General features: G+C 48.2%; 1 protein-coding gene across 1 annotated transcript; it reads left to right on the top strand.

Moving 5' to 3' along the window:
- The first annotated feature begins 12,154 nt into the window (after positions 1–12,154).
- LOC120849775 lies at positions 12,155–18,987 on the top strand. Its single transcript, XM_040222011.3, has 3 exons — positions 12,155–12,267; positions 15,447–15,491; positions 18,750–18,987. Exons 1-3 carry the CDS (start codon positions 12,198–12,200, stop codon positions 18,917–18,919), a joined length of 285 nt encoding a protein of 94 aa, XP_040077945.1. The 5' UTR covers positions 12,155–12,197; the 3' UTR covers positions 18,920–18,987.
- Positions 18,988–20,834: the final 1,847 nt, after the last annotated feature.

Raw genomic sequence — 20,834 nt, 5'->3', positions numbered from 1 at the left:
AATGTGTTTTGAATACATTACGCGCGTATTTCGAATGCGGCCAAAATAATACAGAATAAATACAAAATGAATATTCGTACTAAATATATTTCAACTTCGTTTGAAGTACGGCCTCTTTTTGCTAAGGGACAGATGGTGCATTTTTCTTGTAAAATTTGCAAAGAGCGAACTTACCTGAGGAAAAAGTAAAGAAAGTAAAAGGCTTAGCTCCTATGGAAACGCAGCGACGCCACCGGTCTTCAAACAACACGACGATATGAGCAGCTCCCCGCTGCTCATATTGTCACGAATGACAAATGATGAGGCGGCGAATGACTGAGTAAACTGAGCGTTTAATGGGGCGAACCTCTGCCCAAAATTAAAAGGAAAAATAAAAATAACAACAGCGTCGCGGGCGTCGAACGCGCTGATCGTCTGCGAGCGTCTCTGCCTTTCCGCCTGCTTTCCTCCTCGCCTCGCGACAACGCAACCCCTACACGCTTGCGTCCAATCCGCGCGGGAGGCGTCCGCCATTTAACTGCAAACGCTTCCCATGGACCCTCTCTAAAATCAAGGGTCTCTAGGCAATGGTCGTAACATGTGGCGCCACCTATCGATAGGCACAGCAAGCAGACGAACGTGTGCGTCATCCGTTCGCTTGACCAGCTGAAGATGGCGTCACAACATTCGAAACATCCATGATCCACATCTAGAGCTGCTGTGTAGGCTCCCTACGGGAGCCAGAGTTGCGCGTCTGTTTTCCACGTGCCGCCGCGGCGCTATTCGCCGATATCGATTACCTGAGGAGCAAAAGCACAGTGCCGTGCAGGAAGTTCCCATTAAAGGGGCACTGAAGTCGATTCTGAGATTGTCCTTTTCTGGTGACGACTCACTAGAAGCGCTACACATGCCAACAAACCCCAAATCACAATCGTGCGTAGCTTATTTCCGTGATGAAAGCGTGTTCAAAGATCGCGACACGCCCTTCTTGGGTAGAATTTTCTTCCGAGTGAAGTGGTCGACGAAGGGCGCTTGTCGGCGAGTTGCAAGCGATGGCTTTTCTCGCGGTGAAAAAGAGAGGAGTCTTATACGAATGTGTACCTATCAGACTCACTTCGAAACGAGTTATAATAAAATCATTCGGAATCTGCGCGTATTATAGGGTGTTCATTGATCCACACAATGTAGTCCGTGAGAAAAATGAGTCCACATCTTTTTCTATTGCCCTGAGATGAATAGGTGGTTTTGTAATATAGGACTTCGTATATGTGAGAACAAACACATTTTTAACCATATAAAATCAAAAACGACCTTCTTTTAAAAAATGGCTCCAGTATTTCTTTAAGGTCGCTTCGCCGACGTAGCACGCAGCCTGCGCATGTTCCCTTGCATCCTTCGCCTCCTTTCCTCTTTTCCATGCGCGGCGGCGTACGCGGCGTCGCTATTCGCCGAATTCATTCCCGTGACCGGCCGCAAGCGACGGAGCACGGCTCCTACACTCGCGAGGGTTGGCTTTCCCGCATTACTTAGGATTTTAAAATGGCTGTCGCTCATCTCTGGCTCCCGTGTGGAGCCTAAACAGGAAGACTAGAAAAAGTGTAAAGTCCCCCAATAATATCTCGCTCTTTCCTTCTATCGGCAAGTCTTTCCCTCTTTCATTTCGACGAGAGCGCCCTCCAGACAGCCTTTCCGCCGAGCGCTGCGTCAGGTGTCTGATGGCAAACCCTCGCTAAATCGGTGATTTCTGCGTGATTTCGCCTCCAGCTTAGGTGTTTTCGCTAGGATATGAGTTGTCGGTTTCCCTGAGCTCTTTGCTACTGGGTATGTCCTTCCACTACTTCACTCCTGGAGAGGACACGCGAGATTTGTCGAGGCTATGGCTGTGCGTCTGCTCGGATCTTTCAGTTCGAGATCAGATGCAAGCTTCCACTTTATGAACATTTATACGATAAAATTGAACTGCGATTCAGATCGTCCTAATGTCATCCCCTCTTCAGCAGACAGGAGAGCAAAACGATAAGCACGAAATAGTGCTCAGGGAGTTTTCAAATAAGATCGAACCATGTCCGGTCGACACTTTTGATTTCAACGAAATAAATATATATATATATGTCTGCTTGTGCAGCAGAAAAAAAAAATTACCGCATCTCCACGTGGTGAATGATGTTGATTGGGGCGAAGCTCTGGTGGCACTGATGATACTGATTTATAGTGCTGATGGTGCTGATTTTTTGTATTGCTCATAGGTAGTGCTGAGTTCCGGGTTGCGTTTCGACTTCATTATTACTGCTTTATGGTCGGTGAAATGCAGAGCCAGTGGTTCTTCTAGCGGATCAGCTTGGATTCGCTAGAAGCCGTGGGAACGCATCTCCACAGCTTAAGTCAACCGTCCATGTCAGATAGAGAATGTGTGGTATGGAACGTGGTTATATACGCATTTGAGCATTTGACCGCAGCGCCCTCTCGTCTATAAACGTTGAGCTTATGCATGCAAAGTTTACCGCGATTATATACGTATTTGGCCGCAGCGCCCTCTCCTGTATAAGTGTTGAGCGGCTACATGCAACGTTTCATCCATGACAGAAACCCCAGCTCTTGAGTTACTACCACATATCACAGCCCCCAACTCGTCCCGCAGTCGTGGCCGAGTGGACAATAAAAAAAAAAAAGAAAAAGAAAAAAGGTCGTGGCTGAGTGGTTCAGGCGATGGACTAGAAATCCATTGGGGTCTCCCCGCACGGGTTCGAATCCTGTCGACTGCGCAAACATTTTTTTTTTATGTGAGCACGGACGGACGGACGGACGGACAAGGCTAGACCCTAAGTAGCTTGCCCCTTATAATTTATTAATTTTTTTTTATAAAAAATTACAAAATCGCATTCGTCGTAAGTGCGTTTTTCGCGATGCTTAAGATTGCCAATTTGGGAACATATAACACAGAAACTATTATTGCTGTGAGCTTAATATTTTTTGTGCAAAAACGGCACTTGCAACACAGTGTGTCCTATGGTAAAACAATAGCTTTATGGGCGACACTTTGCATAGATTTCGAGCTCGTGGGCTGTCGTCGCCGCTATGAAAACACCCTTTTTCTCTCCTTTCTTTGCGCGAGAAAGGTAAGTCGGGACTTCCCGTCGGCCTTGAGGCGCGCGAAGAGAGCGAAGGGGGTAGCCCTGGAGTCTCCTAGAGAATGGCGCGACGAAGGGAGAATCTTCGTGTCGCCTGCTTCAAAGACTTGTTTTCAAACATTACTCGCGTTATGCGAAGTCCCAATTTGGCAGTATCCAGTTACCACGCGTAATGTTGGATTGTTTTAGAAACTGGTCTGGGCGAAAAAATCCGCCCGGACCAGGCGGATCTTTTCGGTCGCGCACCAATCACCTAGCTGTGTTTGGAGATTTGTGTTTGTCCTTTGTCCCTCTTGTTCACCTTCTCCAGGGACTATTTTCGTCTTGTCCAGCTCGCTTGCACCTTTGCATTTAATTGCATTATAACCAAATCTGTGTTGATGACCTTGTACAATAGTAGTCTGTCTCTATGGGACAAAATTTTCTCACCCCGTCGAATAAATATGATTAAGTGAAGCACGTTCCTTGACCAATGAATATGTACGGTTCTTATTTCCGAATAAATCAAAGTGTTATTCGCAGAGACAGGAGATGTGAGCTCGTGACACAATGTGATTTTGACTCCAAGTTTGAATGCTAGAGAGCCTAGATTTCGAAGAGGGAGCAACTGCTCGATTGGGGTCACGTGATCTGTGGGCCGCGTTTGCAATGCAAGGTGCAAGGAGGAATCGACAGCGTTGATCACCAGCAAGCGTCTCCTCCTACGGGGGCCTCTTCTTTCACAGCGACCATGTTTGTTGAGCGTATAAACCTCACTCAAAAAAAAAAAAAAAAAAAGCTGCTCCCGACTGACTCGGCTCATTCGAAGCTTATGAAGAGGGGAATTGCCTCTAGTTGCCTGGCTGCCTCCTTGAAAAACTTTTGCCCTCACAAGATGAGTTTTACTTTTCAGTTGCAGCTGTACAGATTGGAGGATGTGGGGTTCCCTTCCCGGGTCTTATGTGATGTTGCTGGAGGGTTGGCTAAGAAGCTGAAGATGCTTGTCAGGGGAGACGAGGCGGAGAGGGTAATTCCTGAAGTTAGACCTGTTGTCCTGCCTTATGTACATAAGGTCTCTCACCACCTCGAAAAGGTGGTGAATAAGTTTCGCATTCCTGTAGTTTCTTCCGTCCCAAACAAACTTTTCAAGCTATGCCAAAGAATAAACAATGCAGGAGTGCAGGGTGATGCGGAGGGGCTGCGCGGCAAGCGTCATGCCACCAAGTTTCGGCAATGTGCCTTAATGGTTACCTACGAGGTCCTCCAGTCTTGGCGGTAGGGTTTATGTTGGCCAGAGGGGGAGGTGTATTAATGACAGAATTAGAGAACAGCCCGCCGTCACCAGGCAATCCCCACGTGGCCACTTGGCTGCACATCGCAGAGGTGTGAGTGCTAGGCCGAGTACAATATTACCTAGATTGTGGGAGGAGTTAAAACAAAATTTCAGCTCAAGATACATGAGGCATTCATGATAAGGGCCCATGGCACGAATGTGTGTATCAGTTCTCCTTCTGTTGTTCTATCCGATAAGGAGCAGGCTTTTATCGGTCAAGCTACGTTCACTCAACAGTGACGGCGGGCTTTCCAGGTGGTCAATGAAAGTCCATCATCTTTGCGCATGTGCGGTTTTCTTTTTCTTTTTATATGTTTCCTTCAGTAAATTTCAGTTACAAGTTACGCCTCGTCCTGTGTACTTCTTTTTGTATCCCTGTGTTTTTTGGCGTGTTTATCATCATGCTACCACTATTGCATACCACTATAGGCCTCCTGCTCTGAAGCTTTGAACAAACTGTGGCGCCCTCGTTTTGAGTAGTACAAGCTCACCTGGTTGGGACTCCCACTATCATGGCGCCTTCGCCGTGATTTTTTTCCTTCTGTGTAGTACAGAAGTACAAAAAACACCTTTGGACGTCCGAAATCGGCTACATTCAACGCCGCTAGACAATCGAAAGTTCCGGAATCATTCCACCACCGCTAGGGTACGCGTCTCGTACCTCACAGTGGTGACGTTAGAACATCTGATGTCCCGACGTTTTTGTTTTTTTCTTCCCCTTTATGTTTCTTTGGCACGCGTGATACGGCGTTTTTTGGTTCACGCTCTTATCGTCCTAGCTTTGGCCTGTGCTTCGACGGCGTTAGCGTTTTTCTTTTTTTTTCTATTTTCCTCGTTATCGTTTTCCGCTCCAGAGCAGGCACGCTTCTATATGTGTGGCAGTTTCAGTCGCTCAAGTTTGTACTACCCAAAACAAGGCCTAACAAGTCATTTTTCGCAGCGCCTCCTGGGCAACGCAGGAGGCTTATTGGCGTGTCACGCTACCAGGGAGGCTAGAGGGCGAAGGGAGGCAAGTGGAGGAGGAGGACACTCGGGAAAGAAAGGGAGGGGGGTGGGACTCTAAGAGGATGAAGCAACATCTGAAAGCTAAGGCCGTAGCTCTCTAAGACGTGACGTCACAATGGCCGGAGAAGGGCGGCCACGTCGAGAAAAAGCGCCCAATCTGGTTCTCTCTCCCCCGGCCGCGTCGTCTGCTCACTCAGGTGACGCGGTTTGTTCGTGCGCATTTATTTCGCATTAATATACGTTTGAAATGCGCAGTCTTTTAATATTATATATATATGTCGGAGTTGAAATATTCAACGGGACGAATCCAAAGGACGACTGTCTTCGAAGCACCTCCTCGGTCTAGTGTTTATTTCCTTTTCTTCTTTCGCCCTTTTGGGCAGGCGCGTGGCCTCCTGGGCAGGCCTGGCTTACTGTTGGGCTTGCCTCAGCCCATGTCACCACAGAGGTCCCCCCCTGGTGTCCTGGTGGTAATGGCTGAAGCAGGATACGAATTTGAGAGGGAGGGGAAGAGAAAAGAAAATTGTATAAATGTCTGTCGCGGCGGAGGCTCACGTATCTTCAGTAGCAGCGGTCTTGCAGTGAGGTGTAGGCAGAAATTGTCTTGGTCTTCGCAGATAATTGTTGTTCCGAATCATACATTGAATCTTAAGGGTGTGTCCCAAGATTCGTACTTGCGGGGAAACTCTGAGTGCTACGAAACTGGGGCCCACGTTACCTTCTTAGGTTGGATGTGATATGTTTCAGGGGACTCGGTTCCCGAAAACCATGTGGTTGATGAAAGAGAGGGCGAAGGTGTGTCGGTATAAGCAGGTTTGATCCTATCGACTGTGACGACTTGCTGACGGCCATTGAGGTCCAATGTCATTGTTTTCATAGAGCGTTGGAGAATCTTGAAGGGTCCATCGTACGCCGGAGTAAGGCTCTTTTTGATGAGTTCACTGCGTACGCAAACATGTGTGCACGACTCTAGATCTTGAGACCTGAAGAGCTTTCGGTGAGACGAGTGTCGAGGGGAAGTTGGCTGGATATGTCGAAAGAACTCGCGCAATCTATTCACGTAAGTTGACGGAGATGATACGTTCTCATCCTGTGGGGAGAAAAACTCACCGGGGAGCCTAGGTGTGGCACCGTATACTAGCTCGGATGATGTGAACCCGAGATCAGGCTTGAAGGCACATCTTATGCTCAGGAGAACCAGAGGGAGATGTTGAAGCCAATGAGTGCGGTCATCTTGAGCTACGAGCGCACCCTTGAGTTGACGGTGTAGCCGCTCCACCATCCCGTTGGCGGAAGGGTGGTATGCTGTGGTCAGGATGTGGCGCGCACCAAGGAGTTGGGTCAGTGCTGTGAATAACGCACACTGGAATGGTCGTCCTCTGTCAGTTGTGATGGTGGAAGGGCACACGTAACGAGAAATCCAGTGCATTACAAAGGCATCGGCAACAGTTTCGGCTGTAATGTCTGGGAGTGGTATCGCCTCCGGCCATCTGATATACCTATCTACGCAGGTAAGCAGGTATCTGAAACCTTGGCATGGAGGCAAAGGTCCAACCAGGTCGAGATGTATGTGGTCAAACCTCGTTTTAGGGAGCCGGAAATGAACTAGGGGTGTTACTGTATGTCTGGTGATCTTGACCCGCTGACACTGCAGACAATTCCTGGTCCACCGACGTACGTCAGCATTTATGCTGGGCCATACATAGCGGGCAGTGACCAGCCGCTGTGTGGAGCGAATTCCCGGATGGCTAGCATTGTGTAGAGCCTCAGATACTGTTCTCCGGAATGGCAGAGGTACGTAAGGGCGTGGTGTGTTGGTTGATAGATCGCAAGTGATAGTTGATGAGGCAAGTGGTATAGGATATCTCTAAGTTGCAGTGAGGATTCTTTTTGTCGCTCTGCAACTAGATCAGGATCGTTGTGTTGTGCTTGGGCCATCGCTTGAAAATCCACTGTGACAGGTTGGATGGAGAGGGTCTCCACTCTCGAAAGAGCGTCCGAAGCGGTATTTTCTGATCCTTGCACGTGTCGGATGTCAACAGTGAGTTCGGAGATAAATCCTAGCTGTCTTATCTCACGAGCGGAGTAGTTTGTGTGATTTCTTCTGAATGCGAAGGTGAGAGGCTTATGGTCTGTTAGTATGTAAAACGTAGTGCCTTCCAGGTTGTGACGGAAATGTTTTACACTCAGGAAGATGGCCAGCAATTCGCGTCCAAAGGTGCTATACCTTGACTCAGCTGGTTTTAACTTCTGGGAGAAAAATCCGAGCGGGCGCCGTTCTCCCTCAGTGTATTGTTGCAGGACAGCACCAACTGCAATATTTGAGGCATCTGCCATTAATCGTAATTAGTCGTATGGGAGCGTCAGTTTCGGGGTGGACGAGGAGAGTAGCGTCAACCAGGGCTTTCTTCGCGCTCGAGAAAGCAGACGCTGCTTCGGCTGACCACTCCACGGTTGTATTGGGACCTTTTCTTGTTCTGAGGAGGTTTGTGAGGGGGTGGAGAATACGAGCGCAGCCAGGAATGAAGCGTCGGTGAAAATTGAGAAGGCCAAGGAACTCGCGGAGCTTGCGCAGTGATGTAGGTTGCGGGAAATTACGCACCGCTTGAACCTTGTCCTTCAATGGTGTGACACCGGCGGCGGTTACATGATGGCCAAGAAAGTCGACTGCGGAGGCTCCGAATACGCACTTGCCTGGATTGATGATTAAGCCGAAGGACTGAAGGCGGTCGAAAAGGAGCTTGAGATGTTGTTCATGTTCGTCCATGGAAGTGCTCGCGACGAGGAGATCGTCAAGGTAGGCGAAAACGAAGTCGAGGCCTTTTGTCACTTCATTGATAAAGCGTTGAAATGTGTGCGCTGCATTGCGCAACCCAAATGGCATTCGTACATATTCGAAAAGCCCAAAAGGAGTGGTGATGGCCGTCTTCGGAATGTCAGAGGGTTCAACGGGTATCTGATGATAAGCCTTGACCAAATCTATCTTGCTGTAAATACTCTTACCTGCGAGATTTGCTGTAAAATCTTGTATATGTGGAAGAGGGTACCGGTCGGGCACGGTGTAGGCATTAAGTGCGCGATAGTCCCCACAGGGGCGCCAGTCGCCAGCGGTTGCTTTTGGGATGAGATGGAGGGGGGACGACCAATTGCTCGCAGACGGGCGAATTATGCCAAGCTGCAGCATATGATCGAACTCCCGTCGGGCCACGGTCAGGCGTTCTCTCGTGAGACGACGTGGTCTTGCAGATACTGGAGGTCCGTTGGTCACAATATGGTGTGTGACAGCGTGCTTGACTGGTTGGTTTAAGTTTGTAGGCTTTGTTATGTCCGGATATTTACTCAGGAGCTCCTCAAACTTGGATGTAGGGGGCGCTGGGCGGATTTCGGACACAACGTAGTGGGAGGTGATGCCATGAATGGACAACCGGGTCATAGTGTCAACAAGGTGGCGAGAATGCATGTCAACACTTAGGTTGAAGTCACTCAGAAAGTCGGCCCCCAGGATTGCAATGCTGATATCCGCAACAATAAAAATCCGTCGGAACGTACGGCGTAGGCCCAAGTCGATGGTCAGCGAGCGTTGACCATACGTAGCGATGGATGAACAGTTTACGGCTCGAAGAGGCGAGGTCTGGGACAACCGGCGTTTTTCTGAAGGTGATAAAGGCAGGACGCTGACTTCTGCGCCGGTGTCAACAAGAAAGCGTTGTCGCGTGACGCGATTCAACACATAAAAAAGGCGGCTTTCGTGTAACCCGGAATCACCTGCCGCTGCCAGTGCCCGGTTTTCTAGTTTCCCTGCCATGAGCAAGGCTGAGAACACTTGCGCGCTTCTTGTCCGAACGTCTGATGATACCAGCAGAAACTGGCGTTCGAGGTAAGAGGGTCTGAAGAAGAGCGGCGGGATCTTGCCCGGGGACGGGAAATGCGCCTTGGTCGGCGGGACAGTTGCAGATCTTGAATGGCTTGTTCCAAACGGCTGAGTCGAGTCTCCAGATTATTTTCTGTAGATCGAGACGGAGGGCTTGCCACTCTGTTTGAGCGTCTGGACGTGGCGGAAATTGTGGGAGAGGAGTACCCTCTCACCCGATCTGCCAAGTTCGCCAATTGATCCAAGGGCATGTCCTCAGTCGCTACCAGGATGGGTACCATGCTGTGTGGCAAGCGCTGCAAAAATAGCTCACGGAGGAGCGATGTATCGGCGTCGGTAGTCACGTCACCCATAAGTTGCCGCATCCGGCGCAGTAGCTGAGAGGGACGTTGATCGCCGAGCTCCTCCATGTTGAGCAAATGTTGAAGTCGGCTGCGCTCTGACGGGGTCTTACTGGTTCGATGTGGCCGGAGCTGCGAGGATGTCTTCTAGCTCGTCGGCAAGCTCTGCTGGCAGCGACGAGACTACATGGAGGTACTTCGTTGTTTGCGAGGTGATGTGATGGAGCTGGAATTGCGCCTCAACCTGCGCAAACCAAACCGTAGCGTTCTTTGCCCAAAATGCCGGCAGCTTGATTTGGAATGCCGCTAAAGATCCCGATGGAATTGCTTCCGCCGCAGGCGATTCACCGTTAGCCAAATCCATAATTGAAGAGGGTGAAGAATCGTGAAGGAGTATCACGTCCGGGTCACCAATTTGTCGGAGTTGAAATATTCAACGGGACGAATCCAAAGGACGACTGTCTTCGAAGCAGCTCCTCGGTCTAGTGTTTATTTCCTTTTCTTCTTTCGCCCTTTTGGGCAGGCGCGTGGCCTCCTGAGCAGGCTTGGCTTACTGTTGGGCTTGCCTCAGCCTATGTCGCCATATATATATATATATATATATATATATATATATACATAAACGCAATACACAACGCGTAACCAATGTTGAAAGTACCGAATTTAAATATATGACCATCCCGTAACCGCAGGACCACAGTGTATAGGTCATTAGAAGTCCATTTTTCCGCTACATTTAGCAGAGAAATGGAATTGGCGTTTAGGTCACAATACATGAATTTTTTCGCCATATTTAGCGGGGTGCCGTGAAGTTTTGTTGATATATTTGAAATATAGGTTGGTGTCGTTATATAGGTTCATGTCGTTTTGTGAATTAAGTTTCCCATTATCAGTTTAGTATAATAGGTCAGGTGACTTGACGGCTCTTTCCCCGCTAAATATACCGGAAAACACTCGACCGAACAGACGGACGGACAAAAGTTTGTGACTAGAGGCTTCGTTAACCATATTCAATTGGAATATTTTTCACTCTACACGAGCTTGCTGGTACTAGTTGGACCCAAGTGCACTCGCACGCAACGCCAGTAACCAAGAAACTCCTTTGTTGCGGTGTAATTTCAAGGAGAAAAGCGAGAGTTTTTATATAATTTCTCCTTCACAAAACTTGATGATGTACCTGGGCGGCAGCAGTACCGCCGAGTGACGATATTCGAATGCGGCTCTTAGATTGGATTCGAGCGTTGCGTGGGCACACGATTGGGGCTCGCGATAATCGATAGCTCGAGAAGCATTCGGGTATTGGCCCGTGTCCGATCGCTGCAATGGCGACAATAGCCGAACCATACCAATGTCTAGGACTCGCCACGTGTTCTGTGCCTTGGCGACCCCAGCGCGTGGCTATGATCAACATTGGCGGCATATAGACCTTTCCAGAAAAGGGCTGCTGGCCGGTTTCATTTTCATTGTTCGTGCGTATCGCGCGTGATTTGCTCGCTTTTCGAAGCGACGCACACGCGCGTGCTGAGCTGTGGAGATCGCACGCTGAGCTGTGGATTTGTAAACATTGGAAAGGTCTATAATCGGCTCCAGATCACGTGGCCGCTCGTTCTGGCCGCGAGTTGAGGGGGTGAACGCTGCTAATTTTTTTTTTTTTCTGCGACTTCGATTGCGTGTATGTGAAACAAGAACGCGAGTTTTATAGGTCATTGACGTCAGAGATTCGTTCTAAGCGGTGTTTGCCCGAAGTACGAAAATAGTTGCATCGCCCCTTTAAAAAAAACTTCATGCTTTAACGGACCCCCCCCCCCCCCCCCCCCTCCGCCCACCCTGCCCTCCGCCAACGCTTTGCAAGACTCCAGCTGCGCAACCCCATGTGTCACTCAGAAGCGTCACGGCCAGCAGCGTCACGCGAACTGCTTTTGAGGTATAGCCCCCCCCCCCCCCCCCCCCCCCCAGAAACAATTACGTGTGAAAAATACTTTCAAGATAGAGGTGCTGGGAAATTTCAGGGCGAAGAATGATCGTTACATTGGGATCGACGAGATGCGCTCATTTTTATTTCTTACGCTACTGCCGTTCAATTCAAAGGTTTCGGGCAACGCTATTAAGTTCGTACATTTTTCGCTTTATACGAGCTTGGTACCAAGGTATGATCGCACGCAACGCCTCTGACCAAGAAACTTTTCTGTTGCAGCATATTGGCTGCGCTGTAGTGCAGGTTTTGCAATGCTGCCGCCGCTGTCTTTTCGGCTTCTGTCAGGGCAGGTATCTCAGGTTTGCAGCTACACTTCGGAAACTTGTCGCTCTCAGTAGAGCGGAACAGCGAACTGATTATTCACTTCCACTCAAGGCGTCTGGCTTCCCCTTCCTTTGATTTGGGCGAAAAGTAAAACAAAGGCTGTGCACGCAGTGAGAGGAGATAACATGCGCCCGACACGTGCAGGATGTCTCCTTGTTTTCATTTCATGCGTCCGTATGAGATCTTCGCGATATAAAAGAGCGCGCGTCGCAGCGCTTGGTGTCAGTCCCGTTCTTCAGCAGTAAAGACAAGCTTAAAAGCAATGGCTGCGAACGTCACGTGCGCTTCCAAGGCGCTTCTTCTGGTGGCAATTTGTTTCGTTGTTGCGTGCAGTGAGTATTTTTGCCCTTATATTCTTAACTTTAAATATGAGCGGGTAACCTGCCTTAAAAAGCTTCATACAAATACGTTGAAACGTCTAATTTTATTATTCTTGGAAGACACACCTTTTTAGCCTGTGTTTTTATGTGTGTATGAGTGTTAGCGAGGACTAGGCTCCTCACCGATTGGTTATCTGTGATGTTTTCTGTGAGATGCGCAGGATGGTTGGTTGGACTGCCCATAAAATGACAGTCAACGACACTTCCATTGCCTCCAGAAAGCGTAAGGTGACATGGTCTGGTTCACGTTAATGTTGCCTCACCTCAGCCGATTAATACCTTTGAAGACTTATGGACACCTAGGGAGCCACCACTTTGGTAATTCAGAACTCGGGTCTTCAATTGCTATATATGGAGCACTGCTAGTATCGGGCGGCGTAGCTGTCGATTTCTCTCGAATAAAATTATTGTCGGAGACAGGCTGTCATAATTCATGCCTTTCGAGGTTACATTTTAGGGTCTGTTCTGCATTGACAAAATTGCACAGTTTAGAACTTGACGGACTTTGTTTTAACGTGTTGGTCGGACTATTTAAACAGAAAACAAAAGGGGCTCGTCAACAGCGCTAGCACGAAACCCTGAACGGCAATCACCTGTGAATTGCTGAGCGATTTTTCTCTTATCACGAATGGTGTACAAGTGTTGTCCCTACCAATCCATATATTTTTGCGTTTTATTAAAGATCCCCCCACCCCCTCCATTATCTTTCCCGGACGGTAGCATTACAGGTTTTTTTACATTTCTTTTTGTTGTTGTTGTTGTCTTCCTTGGTGTTCACAAATGAAAAGTCAATACAACGTCATTTGCGGGTGGTGACTTTAATATCCATATGTTTGCTGACAGTGTTTTGAAAAGAGAAATAAGAAATTTAGTTTTCCTGAACGAAGTTGTTAATATGATTTATAGTCCCACAAGAATTACCTCACATTCCGAAGCAACATTAGATTTATTCGTAAATAATTTTCGCGTCGGTCGTCCGAACAGCGGAGTAGTAAGTTGGCGACCGGAGTGACCATCTTCAAATATGTTTTTTGTGTTAAGTTTGCTATAACTCCTAAAAGAGATTACACAAACCTAGGGCTTTCTGAAATACAGCTAAAGTTAGCCTCGAAGCTTACAGGCGCGACATTGCAGCTACTGTTTGAGGTACAGTGCTTATGCGCGAAGCCGCTGAAGTTGCAACGTATTTGAGAGCAGCTTCTTAAGCTATATCAACGTCACTTAACATATAAACCCACAAAAATATAAAAAAGTGTCGTAAGCCACGGGTAACATCTCGATCCGTAAAATAAAATGTGCTATATAACCGTTTCATCAGGGCACGTGACCCGACTTCTGTAAAGGTGTTTCAGTCGTACCGCAGTAGCTGAACTATAGAGCCAAGAAATCCCGTAAAGAGTTCCTGCTTTTTCCTCTTTTCGTCGGCAAATGATGGCACTGTCGTAATGTGGAAACATCTAGGTTCACAGATGAGAGGCGCTTCTGTGCCAAATTGCATCGAGGCTTCGCATCATAAAGTTCATAATTTAACCGCAAGACGGTCATTTTGTTCAATGAATATTTTGTAAATCTAACTGGTAACGCCGGTGGTATTTATTCCCGTAGATATGACCCCCGCAAATAAACACACACACACACATCGATGTGTGTGCGTGTGCGAAAGTCTATGTTTGAGTGAGTAAGTGAGTGAGTGTGTGTGTGTGCGTGCGTGTGTGAGAGTCTGCATGTGAGTGAGTAAGGGAGTTTGCGTGTGTGTGTGTGTGTGTGTGTAGGAGATATAGCGTAGGATGCCGAAGAATAGAATGTAATAAAGTTGTGCTTTGAAGCGTTGTTAATGTTTTAAGTTATTCAATGAGTCGACGTTTCGGCCTGAGTCCAGACAGTTTTGAAAAAGGCCTCCGCACTCATGCCGAAACGTCGACTCGCTAAATGCTTTAAAGCACCAACAACGCTTCGAAGTGTGGCTTTTATATATATTGCTTGTTTTCTCTAAAGCTTTGGAAAAACAACATTATCATGGATTAGTACACTTGTTAAATAAATGGGGTCCCCGAACTTTCCAGTTTGGTTTCAAGAGGAACTCTTCAACTAAAACAGCCTTGCTCAATCAACAAAATATATATATATATATTTTTTTTAAGTTTGAAAGCAAAAAACTGTTCTTGGGATGATTTTAAGATTTACCAAGGTATTTCAAGTGCTTAGTTCAGGGGTCTTATTAAAAAAAAAAATTATATTCCCGGCCTTTGAGAACTTGCGTTGCCTCTTTTAAAGTTTTACCTAAATATCGCAAACAATAGATGCATGAATTAATTATTTCTCTTCCGCTATAATGTATATCACATCAGGCGTTCCGAAAAGTAGACTATTTGAACCCCTTCTTTCTAATTTCAACTTGAATGATTAACACAATTAACACAAATGTGCAGGCGAACTTTGTGGTCTACACGGATGTTTCGAGCATAGTTTTTTTTTCCCCCAGAGCAGGGACGAAATTATTCATATCACTAATTTTACATAAGCAAATATAAAAAGGTGAGGGATAAAACATGCAACTCAAAAACAACATTGATGAAACAAACAAAAAATCGCCCATAAAATAAGCGTGTGGTAGTGACTAAAATTCTCAGCATCAACTTAAGAGTAATCGAAATTATTAGCAGTTTTAAGACTCGTGGTGTGTTTTTAAATGAGAACGTGACATGCAATAGCCATAGACACTATCTCATGCCAAAACTCGCTCGGATTTTGGGAGTCATTAGTCGCCACCGGCCAATGTTGCCAATTAGCGTTAAGTGTTGCTGTACAAATTATTATTTTATTCCAATTTCACGTATTGTTGATGATGAACTAAAACCCCGAGACTAGGGAGAAAGACGACGATGACAGAAACAAAAAAAAAAAAAAAAAAAAAAAAAAAAAACTTTTCAAAACTTTTTTACTGGCCGTTATTGGTAAAGGAATAGGGTACGCCGCCGCTTTTAGTGTTATGGAGAGGGTGACAAAATGAGTGCTTGTTTTCGAAGACAGAGTGTGAACGCTTCGTGCGCGGCAAATGAACCACCCGCGTGATCCAGAAAACCACCCTTTTCCCGCTATATCTGTGTTCGTATGTGCATTCTCATTTTCAGGAAGCGCGAGTGCCGGCGGCCAGCACGCCTGCCCCTACCCTCAAGGTACGCATAACCTCCGCCGTTCTCAGGGGTCTCCCGCGGGCTGTGTTCCAAATCTCACCCAAATGAATCCGAGATACTCCGGCGGGTCGTGTAACGTGACATCACAGATTGAAAAACGCTAGACGTGGGTAGGTTTTGGAACGCCAAGGTTCAAAACCCTTACCCTGGAGCAAGATCGAGGAAATTTCGGAAGGCGCCCCCGTTGATGCGCCATGGGGTTGCTCGTTCCGAATAAGCGAGGACTGTCGACATTGCGCGTGTATGTCAAGGCGATACTCCCACCCCACTTGAGCCCTAATAGAGCGTACTCGAAGGGACGAGTGGGGCCACCGGAGCGCTACTTAGGTACCTCCGTATGTGGAAAAGACCGGCTAATACCAACCACTTCGCTCGTAGCGCCCTCCTGGGCGCTACGAGCGAAGTGGTTTGGATTAGCCGTTTTTTTATGAAAAACGCGTTTCGTTCCAAAGCCAAGCTCGAACGGCACTCTGGTCAAGGTCATAAAAACAATAGAACGCCGGACTATATTTTTATACAATCTAGACGTTAGTCGTCACGTACATAAAGTCACCGCGACCTGACTTGTTCTCACAACGTCATGCGACATCAGGACGATGCCTTGACGTCAGTGTCATCATCGACGTTGACAACGTGCGTTACGAGACATCAACACTGCGTTCTGACGTTATATTGCGTTGGCAACGACGACGATGTCAACGTTGACGTTGATGACGTCGACGGCAACGTCACGGGACGTCAAGTTGACGCCGTCCTTGTCAATGCAACGTCCCAAGGACGCTTGGTGTCAGTTCGTTGACGTCGTTGTCGACATGACGCAACTCCACGTCACGAAGACGTCCCGAAGACTCCAGGACATCGACGTTGACGTCATCGTCGACGACGTTACACGACGTCAAGACTTTGTCGTGACTGCGCGTCGGCGTTGATGCTGGCGAAGGTGACGACGTTACACGCCGTCAAGGCTTCGTTGTGACGTTGACGTCAGGACGACGTTAACGTGACGTCATAGCGATGTTTGACGCTGCGTGGGATGTCGACGTCGGCATCGACGACCACGTCCACGTCGTCTTCAACGCGGTGCGCGACGTCATGACCGCGATGCAACGACGACTTGATGTCGCGTAACGGCGTCGTACTCAACGCGACGCGATGTTACGACGGCCTTACGACAGCATCTTGGCGTCGCGTAACGTCGTAGTCGACGATGACGTCATGGCGTCGTCGTAACGTCACGTCGTCGTGTCGTGGTGCTTTGACGTTAGCTCTGACGCCAAAATCATAACAAATACAATATAGCAACCGAATTGCTTTGACTTGCCATCATCATCATTAAATTTGATTCTTCTTTCACTATTTAGACGCCCAGCTACGCGCTAAAAACGCGTTCTTATATCTTTGAACGGCGTTGAGAATACTAACTCATTTTTCTGAAACTGTTTATTTCCGAAAACGATCCATTTCAAACCAGAACCAAGTGTTTAGCTGTCATCATCACCACCACAGGGGTGTCACGTGAAAATATCGCGTCTCTGATTGGCTGCAGCCGCTTCAACCGTCTTCGAATTGCTCCGAGTTGCTCGCTTGTTCGAGCCGGACCCGATCTCAGTAATTCGCGTCGATCTAGGGAAAACTAGGGAACAACCCGCCAGCAACCTCAAAATTGCTGGAAAAGTTGCCTCGTCTGAAGCGGGCCTAAGGGGCTATATTGCTTACATGATCTTGACCTGTGTCGTTGCTTGATCGCGCGCAGCGAAGGTGGCGCTGCGATCAAAGTTGCTTGGTTCTACCTGATCGCTTTCCACATTTTGAGGTGCAACTGAAAGAATGAGCGGAGCCTGTAGCTCGTCCCACTCGTACTTTCTAGTACACTCTACTCCAGTAAGAGCGCAGCCGACGCTACCAGCGACGAGGCCATTCGAGCATCGCTCAAAATACGACGAGGAACCGGGCAATGCTCCTGTCCTCGCAGTCTCGCCCTTTGTTTGTCTATCTCCTATAACCCCTGGGAAATTCAGAAACGCCTGGTGTCATTCACGCTTCTTGATTCGTTCTTCGGCGTTCTTTTCGGTTCTAATCTGATTGGCTGCCGAGCTATATGATAACTCTCCGTGCCTTTCTTGAGACTTCCTCGAACTTTGACTACGCTCTGGCTCACGCTGAAACGAGGCAGGGATTTCCTAACTGCGCGTAATATAAAAAAAATTAAAAATTTCTAAAGAAAAATTGAAAATTCTTTTTTTTTTTTTTCGTTGAGATTTATTCGATTATTAAGGAAGGCTAAAACGAGCAACAATTCGCTACCTTCAAATATTGTTAAGCCTGTCTGAGGGTCATAAATATTTAGTTTTCCAGAGCAATTCTCCAAATCAATTAGACCAGTGATTGAGCATTACGTTCCACCCCTGGACTCTCTCGTGTTTGGTTAGTTCGTGTGCTCATTCCCGATTACAGTTCGGACTCCTGTGGCTTCGAACTACGCCGTCTCAATGAGGGTAATTTTGCGTGCACAACATACACGAATCTAATGTTAAACGGGCGTGCGCAATAAGTATGCAGACTGGAAACGAAAGGGCGCGTTCCCTCTTTTGTCCCGTCGCTATCCAGAACAGAATCACAAACTCTTACAAAAAAGCAGGCCTCGTCCCGATAGGTCCGTTGCGTCCCAAGTACGGTGTCTGGATGACGTTTCCGACTGGACTGTTTTGCGTTCTATTCCTCTCAAGCATAGACACTGGTTCAGAAGTGACAACGAGTGACGTCACAAAAGCCGTAGTGCCCTGCTGTTGGATGTCGCGATCCTTGCGGTTGGTCGTAGAAATGCTGGCGAAAGGAGCGAGGGGGCGCAAGTGTCGCTATAGTCGAGGCGTCTCACCTACTGGCTACCGAAGCTTCCGTGGGCTGCCACACTGGAGAGCGACCTGCGGAAGAACAGGCGTCTGCCGACCACTGCTGTTGGGGCGCCGCCAGTATCGTGATTGGCGACAGCATGACACTTGAATGACGTCACCAGGCCGAAATCGAGGCACCACTTTTTTAGACGAGGCAAACACACCAGTCTGAGACGCGTTCCAGACACCATACTTGGAAGTAAGACAGCACACTGTAGGTCGACTGTTTAGCGCCAACCTTCTCTTTATTTTTTCGGCGATCGGGCAAGTTTATATTACGAGTCGTGGGTGTTCGGTCAGTCGCTGCGGGCCAATGTTTTTTTGTTTTTTTTTCATCCCCGCCTTTTAGCGTGTTACAGGCCTGGCGCGCCCGACCCGGACCACGTCCTGACTGCGACCGCCCAGTTTGACCGGCGCACGGGGCGATGCGTGACCATTCGGCCAGTGACCGGACCCCACTTCTGTCACAAGTTCGCGACCTTGGCAGCCTGCCGAGCGGCCTGCGAGTCTTCCGACTGAGAGTGAGGAACACCCACTCTGCGGACGGACGTAGTCGAGTGATAATAAAAAGAAGAAAAAAAAACGCACTTGAATACGACGGTGTCTTTGAAGCTGGATCCACGCAACTCTGTCTAGCCAACACCACGCAGAATAATCGAAGGCTCTGCACTGAAATGCTGACGTCATCAGAGCAAGATCGAGCAAAGACACAGGCTGGATACGAGTGCTGTGTCAGAGCTCGGCTGGACCTGGTGTCCAATGGACGCGCCGAAGGTTGCTTGGCATCGGGTCCACTTGCCGAGTTGGCGCCAACCGAAGGTCATGACGTTCCAGGGAGGAAGAGTGGGGCGTGCGGGAGGACTTCATTATTCTGGATGGTGTTGGCGTCATCAGCGTCATCGCCAACGCGCCTTGCAGCGTCTCACAACGATCCCGGCGCTAGCAGACGGCGGCGCCATCACGGACATGTGTGTCGCTTTCAGGCGACTCTCGTCGAGCTTGAGCGGGTTTGCCACTTCGGTCGGCGATCCACTAATGATGACGTAATCTTGTCTTCTAGGGGGGCCGGACAACTGCATTCTCTATCTATTTCTATCGCAGTGCCACTGCGCTGCACTAAAGAGGAGCGTTATGTCACACGGGTACCCTTCACCGGAGCTGAGTCACCCTTAACTGTTGTTGTACACGCCATGCACCACAGTTACCACACTATAGGGAGTATTCACTGGCGGCCATATCCGTGTGCGCTGCGCTGAGCGCGTGCTGACGGCGAGCTTCCGCAGTCCTTTTGGAGCGTGCATTTAGCAAGTTTGCTGGTCTTAGCAGGCTATTAATGTGAGCTCGTTCTGAGCATGCGCTCTAAACATCGCCCTCAAATATGGCGTCCAGTGAATACCTCCTATACTCTCGGATAGCCATTTGTGAAGTGAATATGGGCGCGCCCAACTTTGATGGCCACTCAAGATGCATAAGCGCACGCGCGCAGATAGCCCATGCTTTGACTGCATAGCTACGGAATATTGTCCGCAACACCCTAAAAAAAAGGTGTCGCCGTTAACTTTGTAGTAAATTCGTCGCCAAAATGTTGAATAAAAGAAAAGCGGTCACCCGAGAAAATAAAAGGAGCGCAGGGCCTACGTGGGCCTGCGGAAGAGACGAGGTTCTGACATGCGGAAGTGGTGACCGGCGGGCCGGGGGCCCCGGAAGGAAGGAGACGTCCGATACGGTCGGTGGCTGATGGCGTACTCTGTTTATCCAACGGTAAACAACATGGGGGTCGAGCGCCACGGGGACGCGACCCTGACAACACGGGCGCAATGGTGGACAGAGGCACCATCTAAATAGTGTGTATAGAACTTGCGAAAAATTTAAATACAACAAACTCCTTTTGGAGTGTAGCTGGCATGTCCCAGGATCCCCCTCCCCTTTTTTTCTATAGGAAGCGTTACACTTGGGAACTGAGTGAAAACTTTACACTTTTAAAGAGTAACTGGAAGTCACCCTTGTTCGAAGTGAGGGTTACACTTGTCTGTATTTGGAATTACTCTTCGAACGGAAGGGTAACCTTAGCACATTTAAAAGAATAGTGTGTACTCCTACAAGTAGTGTTGTATCTATGCTGAAACTAAGAGTTGCAATGGCTCTTTGAGGTTTAACTGGAACAACTCTTATGAGTGGTAAAAGTTGATAATTTATACCGAGAGTTAATTTCACTCCCTCGGGAAAAGATACATCAACTTTATTAACTACATTGATTAAAGCCCCTTTTACATAGCTATATAAACACCCTGGAAAGAGTCACTCTCTTACTCTTTTCTAGACTAAGTGTCAGGCTTTGAAAGGAGGTCTACAATCGACACTTCGAAGAGCAACATCAACCCCTACACGTGGTGTTCTATGCACTCTGCAAGTGAGGGTCACGGGAGCACTAGTG

The sequence above is a fragment of the Ixodes scapularis genome, unplaced genomic scaffold (genome assembly GCF_016920785.2).
Source record: "Ixodes scapularis isolate PalLabHiFi unplaced genomic scaffold, ASM1692078v2 PGA_scaffold1__304_contigs__length_218370807, whole genome shotgun sequence".
Taxonomy (NCBI): domain Eukaryota; kingdom Metazoa; phylum Arthropoda; class Arachnida; order Ixodida; family Ixodidae; genus Ixodes; species Ixodes scapularis.
This window is presented reverse-complemented; position numbering and strand designations above follow the sequence as displayed.